A 16,654-nucleotide genomic window follows, 5' to 3' on the forward strand; every position below is an offset into this window, starting at 1 on the left:
AGCAGTCAAAGACATGGTGGTCTGCTGACCCCAGCAGGCCACCATCCCTGTGAGTGCTAGCCATTCCTAATGGGGTAGCAAATTGCACCTGCCTCATTAATATTAATGAGGCATGCAATTTGCGACCCCATTAGAAATCACAAACAGTGTCTGAGACACTGTTGTACATGACAATTTGCGAGTCGCAAATGTGACAATTTGCGAGTCGCAAATGTCACAAATTGTGAGTTGAAAATGCGACGCAAATTGCGAGTCGTAAATCGGTAGGTCGTACATCTGGCCCTAAATGTCTTCCAGAGTCCACTTGCGTTGCAGTGAGTTTGCACATGCAATATACAACCTAAAAAAACACAGAGGTGTTCAAGAGTTGAAATAGCAAAGCAATGGAACAATCTAACTGTTTAAAAAAGGAGACACCCGTCATAGCGAAAAGTGGGCAGCTGGACATTCAGCGGGTGAGGAGCAAGGTCAACTGATCTGAAAGGCTGAGACAGTCACACTGGTTTAGAGCTGTGAACCTATATTTATTTTCAGTTTAGCATCTTTATCAAGAAGTAGCTCCTGGACGGGCATGTTCCCTGAAGCAGAGAGCTACTCTTTATCTGTCTGACGAGTCAGGACATGAAATAACAAGGATTTGCAATGCAGTAGGTCTCGCATTTGCGAAATTTTGAGCTATTGGCATTGTAAATGGCAAACCTTTTATCTATGTGTTTGTTGTGAAAACAGATAAATAAAAGGCAGTGTCATTTACAATGCCAATAGCTTAAAATTTCGCAAATGCGAGACCTATTGAATTGCAAATGCTTGTTTCTCTTCGGACAAGTACGCGATCAGACTGCATGGTTTTTCCAGTTGTCTCCCTCGTACTTCTCTCTCCGTGCACTCCGTGTTACTCTGTCATCATGTGCTTCTGCCCCCACGCTGCGCCCGCCCTAGTGTACTCCTCCCATTGGTTTCTTGTCCACGTGTTTCTTCCTCACCTGCTCCACAATTCTGTCTCACGCGTCGCTTCTCCTTCCCACCCTCTGCGTTGCTTACCCTCACCTGCTCCCTCCTCTTTCACATTTTGCTTCTCCTCACCACCCCTTAGCCCCCAGTTGCCTGCTCCCACATGTGATTCTCGCTCACCTGTCTCATGTTGCTCTCATTCATTGCTCCCCTCCCCCACAGCACCCTGCCTGTTGCTTCCACCACCCCTTGTTGCTTCCCACCACTTGCTTTATTTTGTTGCTTTAAATTAGGTGCTTTCAAACACTTTTTTTAGTTACTGATCCAACTCTGTATTCATGCATACATAATGATGCAAAAAGAACTATTGATGGACAGCGTCAAGACTGATTTGCATATGGCTGGGTTCAAACTGGAATGGCATGGTGAGCAAAAAAACAATGGATTTAGGCCCAGATCTCGGTACTGGGGTGAATGTATGACATTGTTCTGCATTCTGTCCATCAATAGTTCTTTTTGCATTTCTCACCCCGAGTGGGAAGGGGATGCTCAGACGTGAGTCCCGTGCTCTCCATGCCAGTGGAATCAGGCTATCCTGGCTGAAGAGGGGTGAAACCCCGAAACCGGTCCTAGGATGCTTGTTTCCAGCCCAGGGAGGATCTGGCTTGGCAGTTCGGGCTGGAGTGTTCCCATGAGGCACAGGGTCAAGACTGATTTGCATATGGCTGGGTTCAAACTGGAATGGCATGGTGAGCAAAAAAACTATGGATTTAGTCCCAGATCTCTGTACTGGGGTGAATGTATGACATTGTCCTGCATTCTGTCCATCAACTGTTTTTTTTGCATACATAATGATGCAGGCAGCTTCGTCAAAGGCTTTTTTTTGGTATTCTTTAGCCATGTTGCACATCATCAGGAATGCTGCGCAGCATAGCTAGAAACGATAGGCAAAGCCAGTAGGTCTCAAATGCGAGACCTATTGGCTTTGCCAGTGCTTGTTCTCTTTTGTAAGCGAACATGCCATTGGTTGACAAATCATAAGCATCCTTGCTGTGTGTGCTCGTATGCAATTTAGCGAAATAATCAAATAAAATAAACAATGATGTCATTGTTATGTATTTATTTACTTTGGGAGTTTGGATACTGCGCTGATCGCTCCAGGCCTGGGCACCAGAGTGCAGCACAGTAGATCGGGGATCCCAGTGTCTGGGGCTAGGGAGATGGGAAGGGGCGAGTATAGTGAAAGTAATAATATCACTATCACTGGCATACTTTGAAATATACAAGATATACCGATTTTTCTTTAAGTGTCAGCCATTTACAAAATTTGGAATTTCTTTTGAAAAAAACTCAAAAAAGGGGGATAGAATGTAACAGGTTGGCTAAGGTATTAGGATTAAGTGTAGGGTAACGTAAACTCCTTTCCTCAATATCTTTTTATTTAACATTTTCGCTGAAGTACAGGCAGACGTGGCATAAACATTATTGACCTACCGAGTTTTATAAAAGACCAATTGGCACATACTTAACATTCAGTAGACGGCTGCCTTTTGCGATTTATAGCATTACAACAGGACACAGCTGGCAAGCCGGTGAGACTAGGTGCCATCCAATGCAATTCATGCTGCTTACGTAAAGCAAATAAACCAACAGGTAAGCAATAAAATATAACAGTTCACGGTCCAAGCTGTGAAGATGGGGCCAAACAAATATGATGGTGGCGCTTTATTGTGGTGCACGAGCTAAGAGAGAGATGGCAGCGGGGGGGAGGGGGAAGAAAGGTTAGGTGCCCAATACTGTAATCGAAGTGGGGTCAGTCAAAGAGTTGTAGTGCTCACAACCTCAGAAGATAAAAACAGGTATGTTCCAGGCGTGTGAGATATTGCACCAGCGGGTGCCAAATACGCTCAAATTTGGCCTCCGTATGTGTGAGATTATGAAAAAGTTGTTTCATTGCGAACACATTCCAGAGGCGGGTGAACCACTGAGCGCTAGAGGGGGCAGTTTTGTTTTTCCATTTGACAGCTGTTGTGCTGCATGGAGCATGGGGCTAATGAGTTTCCAATGGGCGTGGGCCATTGCTTCTAGAGTAAGAGGTTGCATTCCAAGGATAACTGAGATAAGGTGGTTTGGGATATCCTATAGTGGCTTTGATGTGGCCCAGGACTTTTTCCAGTAGGTGGGAATGAGTTTGCATGACCACGTAATATTGCAGAAATCTCTACCTGCCACCCCATAGTGCCAACAGAGAGATTATGTAGAAGGGTATATGGCGGAGAGGCGGGCCAGCGTCTAATTCCATTGGTACATAAGTTTGTACGCTGTCTTAGAGTGATAGACTCCTTTATGTCTTGGGTATATCTCGCCATGGGGTGTCCCATTGTTTAGGAGAGACCCCCTCGGTGGTGGAAGTCTGCCAGTAAGTTTGGTAGGGATAGGTATGACGGCTTGTAGAGTGCTGGGGCGTGTGATATGTGTTTAATATCAGCCCCTAGAGCTCCTTAAGGAATGTTTAGGATATCAGTTGGCTAGGATGAGGGTTTGGGTAGAGTAAGATCTTGTGCTCGGTTAAGGGTTAAGTTTAAGGTGATGCTTAGGAGGGGTGTTGGTTTAGGGGTATGGTTAAGGTAAATGCTGTCATTTAAGAGGTGAGTTTAGTAGTTGATGGACAGCAATCTAGTTACAGTTGGCATAGGGGTTATTTTTTACTGTGTAATAAGATAAAAAATCTTACAGGTTTAAATGTGCAAATGAATGTTCACTAAAGGTTTTCTTGTTTTTTGTGTTTTCCCATTAAAAGTATAGATTTTCCCATTAAACTTGTGTCACTTTGTTTCTTAAAATGTTCTCACCTATTTTTCTCGCTTTCTTGTATATGAAGCAAGATCTGGCTTAGGTGCGAAGCTGGCGTGGATTTCATGAGATGGGGGATATGTGGTTGGGTTTAATTGCTCTTGGCACTAGATTGCAAGTAGCCCTGAGACGTGTTTTTTGGGATTGGGTGTAAGACCCGTTGCTTAATTTAGGGTGAATAGAAACTATAGTAATCTCGAATGGCCCAGGACGGGTTGGGATTGTAGTTGCTCATATAGGAGTTATTTTGCTAGCTAAGGGCAGCTTTGTAATACTGAAGATGGTTGGGTAGAGAAGTGGTGAAGGGGTAATTGAAGACTTAACATAAATCGAATGCAGTCATAGCCATTTAAATATTGTTTTACTGATTTTGTTGTGCCTGGCAGCATTGGTTTTTTTTTTAGTAATGTGTGTTCGTTCATTTATGCCCTTAGTACCTTGTCATGGATTACTACGTTGGCGGAGATCTGCTTACCCTGCTCAGTAAGTTTGAAGATCGGTTGCCCGAAGAAATGGCGCGGTTTTATTTGGCAGAAATGGTGCTAGCTATTGACTCGGTGCATCAGCTGCATTACGTGCACAGGTAAGAGAAGATGAAAAATAACTCGCAATCCGCATATCTGTTGAACTTTTAATTCTCTGTGTATTTAAGGAGTAAAAACAATCATGTGAATGTCAGTTCAGCAATCAGTAAATTCCAGAGTTGAGTATTGCACCTTGGGAACAGTTTCAAAATCTGTATGGCCTTTGAGGTGTACACATTTGTTTGTACATTTAGAAGATCTGACACAGAGGGGTTGGGTCTGTTTTTGTCTCGCCTTTGAGGCCACTTTAGCTGTCTCGCCAGAATATTGTTTTTCCATAAAATGCATATTTGATTTACAAGGGGCTTTTGTCAGCGGGCTTCACCCATTTGTGTGTTTAGTTGTCATTCACATTTTGTTTTCATCCACCACAGCCTGGGTGAATGGGTCAACCCACTTGTCTGCAGAAAGTTACTTTCATTTTAGTTGACAAACTGTTTCAAAGTGGGCTTTTGTATTTTACTTTTCTTAAAAACATTAAATACCAGCTAATAATTCTGCCTGGGCTTCAGGTGCCTAATTAAATATTGATTAAAAAACATATAACAAACAGTAATAAAGTACATGGAGCGGCTGAAAGGCTTGTTATTTAAGATTACTTCAGTATTAAAAAAAGCCACATGAGTTAATGCTTTTTAAATTTAGAATTGGTATTGCAGTCAGGTTTAAGTGGTATATTTTCTTGTTTTTGTCGCCTATGCTTGCAGAAGTAAATGAAACAATCATTGGCAAAGCCAAACGGTCTGGCGTTGGCTGCCAGCCTTTTGGATTTGTTGTTGCCTGTTTGCGGAACGTTTCTCAAAAATTCTACAGACTCTGCAATATTAAGAAAAATGTAAAAAAAAATAAAAAAAAATAAAGAAGATGTTTGACTTTCAAAAAGCTATAGTAGTCCCTAGATCTGAAGAGAACTACTTTGTGAGTTGATGTGTACCTTGTAAAAAGGAAAAAATGCCTCCCTGACAGTGAAGTTAGCCAATGGCTGAAATGTAAGGTGCAAGATAAATGTGATGACAGTCGGTGAATGAAGGGGACTGGCTAAAAGACTGTTCACGTAATTATTTATATATAATTTTACTAAAATCAAAAGGCCTAGGCCAACGCCAGACTTAATACTGTAACCAGTGCACAAGCTTACCACGGCCAGGACTTTTACAATGCTTGTTTACTTTTTGAAGTATGCCAGATGCTGTACAGTGTTGTTGAGAATCAGGGGTCAGCAAAATAGTCTACGTTTATTATTTCTTAACTCTTTTAATGTGGCCACCTTCACTAAAGTGCAAAAGATACATAATGGACATCCGGGGGGCAAGGGTCAAAACCTGAACATACAAGGATTGCAGCCGGGTGGACCCCTGGGGGAGTGTGGAGCGGTGTTAAGCACTTGCTGTGGAGCTGCAGCCATCGCGAGAGAGGAAAGAGAAAGAGATTGGACCCGACATTAAAGCAAAATACATGCGGGCCGAGACTTTGAATGGTTCTTAATGGATGTCACACAATTTAATTTGAACGCAATATGGGACCGTATATAATCTTGTAGCAAGTGGGGAGGGCGTCCCTTGGGGGGGGGGGGGGGGGTGGGGGGGGGGAGATCTCCATTCAGCTAATGCGTTTGAGAAATACTTACATCATTCTCAGCCGCCCCTTAATCATTTTTTGCGGGGCCTAGTCATGTTGTGCTGTATGTCTGGAGGTACTTGGTGAACCGGAAGTAATCTGACAGCTGCCCTCAGAGCGACTCTGCTTGACCCGGAGCAGCTGGGGTCCTTTATTTTGCGTGAGTTCGCCAGGCAGGAGGATGTAGTAAGTGCGGTCACAGGAAGGAGGAAGGAATTGTGCTCAGGCGACACTAAAACGGACGGATGAGTTGTACCCCCGGCAGCGTTTACAGTGAGAGAGAGTGGGGGTTCCTTCGCTGGCCCGGATGAAAGGGTCGCTTTTTTGCGCTCGCCGAGTCATGCAGAGACAGGAGCTCCCCTGCACACTGTGCTCGTCGACTTGCAGATACAGGGCGCAGCTGGAACACTAACGTCGCAAAAATGAAGTAAAATATGTTGCTAGCGTCGCTAATGATATGATCTGAGATGGGATGTTTGAGGTGTTTCCATCGAGAGAGTTAATTAAATATTTGGCAACATTGCATGTTACAGGGCGTGGCTAATTTGTCTTTCAGTATCAAGCTTGTTTTAGTATTGTGAAATGCAAGTTAATTTTCATATCAAGATCGCTAAAAAAAAAAAAATCGTGGCGATTTTTGCCGGAGTATAGTTCCGGCAGACGCACTCGTTGGCGGCTGGTGAACTTGGAAATTGGTGAGGCGAAAGTACGTGTCTTAGATTCAATTTAGTAAGCGAAGTGAACCATCCCCATGTCCTTGAAGGTCTTTAGTGCGCAAGCTAGGTCTGGTAGATTGGTGGACTGTGCACAGCCAAGACAAATCTCTTGAATCTGCCGTATCCACTCAGCCTTTCATCTTTCAAGGGTCAATACTCCTTGAAGGTAACAAAAACATGTTACCATTCAATAGGCTGAGAGGCCCAAGTGGGCGACCGTTATAACCTACAAATACTTATGTTATATCAACTTGTTTTACCAAGTAATAACACCTGGACATTGTCCCTAATTTATATTTGTAGTAATTTAGTTGTTACCATTTTTATAGTGCACAATTTGTCACTGGCATGTCATCGCTGCCCTTCTCTGTATGTGATTTGGAACAAGAATTCTAAAAGTACATAACTCTGGGGTCATTAGGTCAGGTATGTATACAATTCTCAATGGAAGTCTATTTTTGAACATCTTATTCCAGCCTGAATTTTCCTTTTTAATATGATTTAATTTAGGGTTTTTGGCAGAGCGTGTAAACACCAAAGGGTTCATGGCACGGACAAATCTGTGAATATACTGCACTGACAAATGAAAAGTGTTTTCTGTTTCTTGCTGAAAGAGAGGTGAGAAGGGCTGGTGCCGCAGTGGCAGGAGGAATAGGGAAGCGCCACTAAAGTGCAGACAAGTCTGCTTTGAAAGGGCACATCATTTTGGATTTTGAAAACATAGGATAAAAACGCTCCACAACAAAATTAAACTGTACTCCTGTTTCTTGTCAGTGCAAAATAAACCGCCTCTCCGTGTTCATTAGCAGACGTGGAACTTGAAGCAGAGCATTTGCCTAGAATCACACCACTTAGACAAGTGGACAGCAGGAATTAAAATCGGTGTCTTCCGATTTGAAAGTCGACATATGTCCCACGAGTAGTTACTGGTGCATAGTAACAATGAAAACATAATTTGAGGGAGAGAATGCTATAAGTGAAACATCGAAAGACACCTGCACAGCAGTTACAGGGAACGTTATCCACTGGCTATGCCAATGCTTGTTGTAATATACGGCCGAAATGCATCCAGTTTTGTTTACCTTTAGTGCTTGCTGGAACTCTACGGCTATGGCAGGCTGAGTTGTGTGCTTCTATCCAACTGCAAGTGGGTCTGACTGGTGAGCTCCCAATCAGAAGTCAGCATGGGGCTGGGTCTGAACCTGCTTCTCCCCACTCCAACTTGTCTTCTGATAGGGTGCTTCGATAGAGGGCTGAAATGACTCTCCGCCCTAGCAGGCTTCATTCTTCAGACATGCTGCGCTGATTTGAGCATGCGCAGCATGTCTATGTCTGCGAATGTTTGTAGGGAGCTGAGATGTAAAGCGCCCCTCAAACATGCGCAGCCCCAGAACTCTGCTAATAGTGCTTTCATTTTTAATGCTGACATGCGCACTTAGCCCTGACAGCACACAGACATCAGAAATGAAAGCATTCAAAGTGACAGGTGTGTCAGTGTCGTGTTAATTTCTTCTGCCGTAGCTGCAAAAAGCAACTACTTCATGTTTTTCTGATTAAGTTAGTGGGGCTGCGCCCGAGTGCCCTCTATGGGCCAGCCGTCCCTGGGCAGACATTGTTTGAGCTGAGCTGCGCGGCCCATTTTGACATGTCCACATGCATGTTTTTATGATGATTTATCTTACTGCAGGGAGGGAACCTATACTGTTTGGGGTTTACTAGCAAAAGACCATTTAACAACACTGTATTGTGGAGTCAGTGTGCACGGATATTTTTTTTTTTTTAGCTCCGCCTCCTTTTAGCATCGCAATGGTTTACGAAGGTTAAGTATCCTTACTCAAAAGTCAGATGCAGGGTTTTTGAAACATATTGGCGTTATAGGCTTAATGGTGGGCCAGTCAACAAGTTAACAGGGAGAGCCGAGCCAAGGGTCTGGCTTGACTCTTAGAGCCAGCGTACTAGCTTAGCCAAGCCCTGAAAAATTAAGCTTGTAGATCATGTAACTAATAACAGATAAAATGTGATAACGTTTCTTTAAAATTCAGAAAAGTGTATTTCTTTAATGCGTGGAGGCTTTGACATTAATATGTCACATTATAACACTGGACTAAGAAGTACGTTTTAAAAGTGATAGTTTTTAACCCCTTCAGTGCCACGCCCTTTCGCCGCCCTGTGCCGGGCGTTGCATTAGCGGGCGGGGTTCATGACGAGATAGTCTCGTCATGGGCACAGCGCAACCGCGCTCCATGACAAGACCATCTCGTCATGGGCACTGAAGCGGTTAAACAAGAACCATCAGTGAGCTAAAACACAAGACAGTTTTCATGTAAACCCTGTACTGGCCCAGATTATTCTAGACCACTAAATCAAACATAGGTTTTTGTACAACTGGTATTCTGAACTAACATATTTGAAAGTGCTTTCATACCTGATAATGACGAAAAAGGAGTTTTGGTGAAATAAGATAAAAAAAAATAACCAATTTAAACGGGAAGCCTGTGATTTATCCAGGTTGTTCAGCTTCACTATGTACAGATCAACCAGTAAATGGCTATTAATTTGTCTTTCCTTATGTTAAGGCATTGTATTTACCTCTGTAGTTTTATGTAGCACAAACTCGTCCAAAACGCATTTTTGCGCTTTACATAAACACCGGTTATATTACACAAGGTCACATTCATTGTTTATAGGCACAATCAGATTAAATGATTTTTCCAGAGTCATAGGATGCTGAGCCGCCGAGACATGAACCTGATTTCCCAGTTCCAAAGTCAGCTGCTCCGGCCGTAACGCCACACCTTATGTGTAGAGACGATGGCTGACCGAAGCCACATGAAAGCTCAGCCCGTTATGGGCTTGAGGTTCCATCATGACCTCAAGCTGAGCCGGAACCAGGCTTCAGGCTCGAGCCTTGCTGGAAGTTTTTAGTGGCTCGCACACTTCTACATAGGCGCTGGAGGTAGGACTGCTGGGGGTGGTGCCTCATCCCCCAAAATAACCATACTAGAGTTCAAAAGGTGAATGAGCAATACAGATGACTTTAAATGTAGTTTTTTTTGTGGTAACATTTGCTATGCTTGAAAGACAGAGGTCAAATGTCTGGAAATGGCTGTTTATTCTTTCAACATGGAGAGTGGTGTTTACTTTAAATAACTGCAAAGAGAGATTTTTTTTATGTGAGCTACGTGGCAAACTTGCAGGGGTACAGTAGATGTAATTTCTCCTAAGACATATGAAAATTAAAATGGGAACCAGCATTTACAACGCTGTGCAAACCACCTGCTCCCGTTACATTGCAGTCTTTACAACGAATGCTTCTTTACTACGCATATCGTTACAACAACATGCCGTAGGGAAAGTGGCGTTAGACTTTAAAATCCAACGCTTTCCCTACTGTTTCGCAGACTGGAGTTTGAGGACCAGCAAGCATTATGTTTGGCTCCAAATGTAACAAAAGCAAATCTTCTTGTAAGTAAAGCAGGATCCCAAGAGTTGGAATAGTAAATGATACCGCTCCAAAGTCCAGCGCTTTCCCTAAGGCATGTCGTTGTAGTGATATGCATGGTAAAGGAATGCGTGGTAAAGCCGCATTCCTTGAAGAGACTGCAGAGCAACTGCTTGCATGGTAAAGGCATGCTTTATTCCCACATGCAACCAGTTTAAATACATGTTAATGAACTCTGCAAATGTTCCAGACTCTCTTAGCAGTTGGGAAGGCACCAATGAAGTAAAATTGTTTTCTAATTCTTAAGTCTGCTGGAAACAAAAACGTTAGTAGGATCAGAATTAATCAAGACATACTTATTTCCTGAAACCCGATTTCAGCACATTATCGTGTGTGTTCTTTTTATCAGTAAAAACTGTATGTCTGAGCAAATTTAGTGGTCTTACAAGGAAAATGTGCTTTCTGTGAATTATACTACGCTACCGTGCTTTAGTAATATATTTGCAACAGTGTTCTTCAAAACCCACCACCAGATACATACTACAACCGCACCACTTTCTTGCTGAATACATTTGCTTCACTTGTTCTTTGTGTGACACTTGGAATTTTCACAATCCCTATGACTTTAGTGATGCAACATTGATGGCAGCATCCCGCTCTGAAAATTGTTCCAGCATCACTGATTGACGTTGTCATTAATTTTCTTCTTCCCAAAATGGTACTAAAATTAAGATATGTAAATGTTCATGTGTGAATTAAGTTTACAATATAAAACAAAGGATGGGATTTGCAAATAGTACATTGCTAAATATTTTAGCAAATGCATGTGTTAATGGAGAGTGTGATGTTGCAAGGTATCTATGCGGAAGTCTTTCAACATTGTTTTTAACCGTAGTCTAAAACATGTCATTGTCTTTTTTTTAACCCTGTAATACACTTTTTAGTTTGAACTTTACAATATTACCAGCTGTTTAAACAGTAAGACAAGTTCTTTTTAAGGCACTCTGCCCCTTAGTCTTGAATCTGGTTCAAATGTGGTGTAACTTCTACTTCCGCACTTGCAGACCAGCGACTATGGAACTAAGTTTACATGAGCCTAAAGGCAGAGCAGGGAACATTGTAAAATAAGCTTACTTAGTTTTCATCATATCTAACGAATGAGGTCTGTAGCCCAAGTTTTCAGTTGTGGTTTAAACTGCAGTTCCGACAGGTGTATAAGATCTTGCCAATTATCTAGCTTTAATATTCTCACTTTAGAGTTTAGGTTAAATGTTTACTTGCTCATTTTTATAATTTCCAACGTGCTTCTCTGAATATGCAGCCAAGTAAAAAAAAAACAAAGAAAAACAATTTTTTTTGGGGGGGAGGTTTTGGATGTTGTACATACCCATTCTCCAGTTTTATGGAGCTTGGCAGTATGAACAACCAATCAACACTATAAGTTGACTCTGTGGTACGGCCCTGGAAGACATTGAGCATATAATCTGCCTTTGTCCTGCTCGGTACGATTCAAGAGTTGCATCAGAACTGTAAACCAGGCAGTGGCGCTGTACTTCCAAGGGGGGTTGAACTCGGTTGCATTGTAAACTAGTGAAGGAACAAAGTAGATAATGGCCATGTAAATTGCTTTGTATACTTATTATAACCAGGAAGCGTTGAGTTGTATAAACAGCTCCTCCCTGAACTGCAACACGAGCAACCCAAGATCAGTTTTGCCCTGATTGGGGCTCTTCAGTCAGTTGTATCTTGTTTCCAGCAGCACAGCGAGCACAGTACCCACATCTGGGCATACCCCTGCTACTTAGGACAGTACATCAAGCACACAAAAAATGATGGGGGGAATGCTTGCACTTTGTCTAACCACTGGCAGTTGCTCGGGATACCACCAAGTCACTTCAGTTTGGACCCAGCTATATGCAAATCAGCCTTGACCCTGCTTCAGTAGAAACAGTCCAGCCTGGCCTCCCTGAACTGGAACACAAGCAACCAAAGACCAGTTTCACTCTGAATGTGGCTTTTCAGTTGGATGTGTTTGAAACTGTGTTGGCCGTCAGTACCTGTGCACCACTATCCTAAAAAGAAACCATACTTTCCTGGTAGATCTGCTCATGCTAAGGTTGACTCATGAGTTTAATGTTCTGAGGGCTGGTGAAAATGGTGCTTTCCCACAGACAGTTTTAGGTTTTTTCGTGCATGTACCAAAGAATTTCTAGACCAAGGAGCACCAAACTTATTCTCTTAGCAGCCAGATGTACCATCTGCTAGTTTGCTAGTATGCTATTTTTCTCCTTTTGAGTTTGTGGGCTTCCAAGCTAACTGCTTAGCATTCTGTTTCAGAAAACTGTCCACCCTTAAAGTTAGAAGTACTGGCCCATGCTTATATCCACCTGTGTGCGGTATTCTGCAATGTTTTCCCTGTCCCTGAGGCTCAGTAACACTTGTGCAGGGATCTCTGTTGATGCAATGATCACAGATTCGAATCCCCATGCAGTGTTTCAGGCTTTCAGTTTTAATGAGTATTCTAGAGTTGAGCAAAATTATTCATCTGTTAAATTGTACTAAGGAACCAGAGATGGAAGTGCACTTCAAATATATACATTACATTCTGGGAAGTTAGGCCTCCACATATGGCAGCGTACAGTATTCAATAATGACACTGTCATCCACTCTTGTACATTGGACTCAACTCCCAGGGTATCGGCACTCAAAGGCTGTCTCTGCTTGTTTAGGTTATGGTGACAGTATTTTTCTCCCTTTTGATACTATCCGGTGGCTTTGGCAGATAGTAGAGCTCTGCTGGCAACTTCCTATTAGAGCTCAGGAAAATTGACCACATCTCTCCGACATGGTGGCAATTGCCTTGGCTTCCAGTTAACAAAAGGATTACATTCCAAGCTCTTTTGAGTGTTCACTGAGCTTTCTAAGGTACAGGTCCCACCTTCTTCAAGGACGAATTAAAAAAATGTTTTCCTTCTTAACAGCCGAGACCTGCTTTTAAATGTTGAAAATCTACCTATGACTCTCTGCCTGTCTTGGAGTCCATTCCTTTCTGGTCCAACAAGGCAGCTGTGCACTCTCCGACCACTCCAGATCTGTGTGACTTGCGCTCACCGTTTTGCCCGGCATTGAAGACCTGACTCGTAGCTCAGTTATTTCAGTCTTTCTCTCAAAGTGTTTCTACCTCCATGCCTTTCAAGTGTAAACGTTCACTTTTAAATAACTTAACACCTCACTCGCAGATACCATACTATACTCATATGTACCACATATAGTCTTAAACACTCCCCAGATCTTTGAACCTCTGCTCCCTTTCACATCTGCCTACTATATTCACACACCTAAGACCAGATTCAGACACTCAATCACCCTCCACTTGTATTCAACACTAACACAGAGCTCACTGCGTTACCTTTCTGAGTGACCTCAAGCCAGGAGCAGCACTGACCACTTTCCAGAAAGTCAATACAAACCTTTTTTTTGGCTTATCAAATCAAGCAGTAGTTGGCGTCACCGCAGCACCCCCAACCCCCAAATGGGAGAAGGACCGAAAGGTATCTATTACCGATAACTGTTGGAATGTCTGTTGAGCTCAAACTGAATCCATATCTTTAAACTACCACCATAAATTAATTTGATTTCATTTTTTAACATGGACATCTTGTAAGCCGGTCCTTCTGCACATATTGGATCCTGCTGATAAAGCATCCTGCCACATACAGATACACTCACACAGATTTTATTTTCCATCATGACACTGCACATGGCTCCTTCATGCCTTGTGCGATGCAGAATTTACACAATAACTGTGTTTACACACAGATATCCATACAGAGCCTACACCCATTCTAGCACTTCTGAGGTATGTTGCCAATGTTTCCAAAACAAATCAAGCATTGAACTACGATACTGTTGATATTTACGAAATACATGGTGACTGTGGCCTGAGTTAAGGGACCTCTCAACTAACTTGAAAACCTGTTTTGAGATTCAGTGGTTTGTAACAATACGATATACTCTTCAGTCTTTAGCACCCCAACTCATGACCTCATGATATCCGGGGCCCACTCCACACTTACCTCTCTAACCCTGAACCTTTGCCCTAAGGCGAAGCATGACGTTGGGCATGTATTCTGATCATTCTTCGGTGATACTGTAAGCAAGATCAATGTGTCACTCTTGGTTGATTTCAGAAATGTTTGGCATTTGATCTGGATATGTCTTATCTTCTGCAGCTATGCTACATTTGGAACGAGGCTGTTTGTGAACAAGGTAACTATGTTTGGCATATCTTGATATCAAGATGTTTCACCTGGTGCAGTATTTGCTGTAACTGTTTGTAACAAATAATAAAGAATTAGCGCTGTGATATTTGGTGTCAACATGCTTTGGATCATCCTTCTACTCGTGCTAACTAAGCATCTGATTGGCCTGATGCGAGGTCTGGTGATGCCACGTCTGTCTTATTGTAGCGTGGACTACACAGGCCTATCCAAGAAGCTCACAGATGGTTTGCAAACGCTTCAAAACCTGGATGACTGGAAGTGCATGAACCTCTGAAAATGTGACCGTCTTAAACTAGGCCATACCACTGTAAATTGGCTACTGAAGTCCTCCACCATATAGTTTAAAATTTGAATCCTACATCCAGAAAAAACATGATGGGTATCCCCAGGACACGTACTGGCTGCCTCACATCTATCTGTTAAGTGACATTAGTTCTGATGGATAAACCATAGTGGAAGATAGCTCACTGAGTGTGCAGGATCCAGAAACTCTGGATTGAATGCCTTGGACACAAGCCAAAGAGGAGATTCACTCAACTTGCGTTTAAGTAACTTCCGAAAACAGAACTTTGCATGCAGCCAACTGTCCTAAATATGGCTCATCCCGCGGCTGCACCTGAAGAGTGTCCTTGTCTGTCATCATCCTTGCATCCAGTTGGACCCTGCTGCCCTGATTTTAATGCTATATGTGGTTTCTAGTAGAGCTTGAGTGCTGTAAAGTGATCATGTTGTGCTAAACGAAACACCACAATATACAAATAAATATACACATGCCACGGTGCACAGATGTTCTACCGTTGTGTATTTTACACGAACTGTAAGCATCCACACATACATCATTCGTAGTTTCAAGTCCTCTCCCACATATTCCCCACAACTACAGACCACATTTCCATGAAAACTTTCGCCCTTCAGTTTTGCAGCCCCTTCGAATCACTGCACTCCTACAGCTCTTAGATACACACACATCAACTGCTCCGCTCACAAAGACCACTACAAAACACTCTCAATTTCTCCAGTCACTGACATCCTACTGAAAAAACATACCTCCCTTGCACATCCTCAATTACACTGCTCACACACTCTGTATTCACAGTCATGTGTTTGCCTCATACACTCCTCAAACAGTAGAAGCCTATATTCACCCCTGTACGTCCGTGAACCCCACACACTCCACCAACAAATATCCAATTTCTGGGTTGAAAGGCAAACCTTTGAATCCACACAAAAGCTCTGAGCTCCCTCCCTCCCCCTCGCTTTACTCAGTTATATTTGCATACATATACACGTACATGCTCTTCCGTCAGTTACACACTCAGCTTAACACATACTTATTATTTCAAATTATTCACAGCATTTCTAGAGTGCCCTCCTCACCGTGGAGGCAGTGTTGCTCTCCTCCTAGGTAAGCAGCAAAGGTAACAGCAGAGAGTCAAAAAGAAAATACTTCTGCAGGTTCTGGAGGAGGCACAGAGGCAGCAGTGGAAAGGGTAAATGGACAATAATTTCCTGGTTAATCCATCTCTATTCCTTCTAATTTTACCGTGGTGATGGGGGACTAACAAATTATGACTACATACTTTTGCCACAGATAAATTAATACATATAATACACTCCTGATCTAAAAATAGGGGTACCTCAACAATTGGGGGTCCTACAATAAGACAACATCTCCATAAAAGCTCAGTCTCAGGGGCCCTTCAGTTATTGCACATCCGACCCAACGTGGACAAGACCCATTGCTGAAGCTTGCCACCTCAATGGGTGAGGGTCATTGCACCCAATTTATAAGCACTTTGTAGACCTAAGAGACCAGAGCCCTCAAAAACACAATATTTGATTTTGAAGCTATTTGTTATTGGAACCCAACATCATATTTGATTAAGTTTAATAATATTTGAAGTTTGTTCAAGAAGACTACATATCAGATTTTTAGGATACCCATTGTTTGTACAAAGCCTTTACATTCAATCAATCAATCTGTGGTTTGTAGAGCGCGCTACTCACCCATGAGGGTCTCAAGACGCGGGTAGAAGGGGCTGCTGATCCGTCTGGGTGTGGAGTTTTAGCCGAGTAGCCCGGTCTTGAGGTCCTTCCTGAACTGTGTCAACAGCGCGGATTGCCTGATTTGGAGGGGCAGGGTGTTCCAGGTCTTGGCAGCGAGGTAGGAGAAGGATCTTCCTCCGGTTCTGGTCTTGTGGATCTGTG

At 42.8% G+C, this 16,654-nt stretch overlaps 1 protein-coding gene across 3 annotated transcripts in view; it reads left to right on the forward strand.

Annotated features, from left to right (window-relative positions):
• The window catches only part of CDC42BPA (CDC42 binding protein kinase alpha), a 797,672-nt gene that overhangs the window by 254,548 nt on the left and 526,470 nt on the right, over positions 1 to 16,654 (forward strand). For all 3 annotated transcript variants that reach the window (XM_085613029.1, XM_085613030.1, XM_085613031.1), the window contains exon 5: positions 4,239 to 4,387. In XM_085613029.1, coding sequence (XP_085469155.1) covers positions 4,239 to 4,387 — 149 coding nt within the window. The remainder of the gene's footprint in view (positions 1 to 4,238; positions 4,388 to 16,654) is intronic.

This window comes from Triturus cristatus, chromosome 6, assembly GCF_964204655.1.
Source record: "Triturus cristatus chromosome 6, aTriCri1.1, whole genome shotgun sequence".
Classification (NCBI taxonomy): Eukaryota; Metazoa; Chordata; class Amphibia; order Caudata; family Salamandridae; genus Triturus; species Triturus cristatus.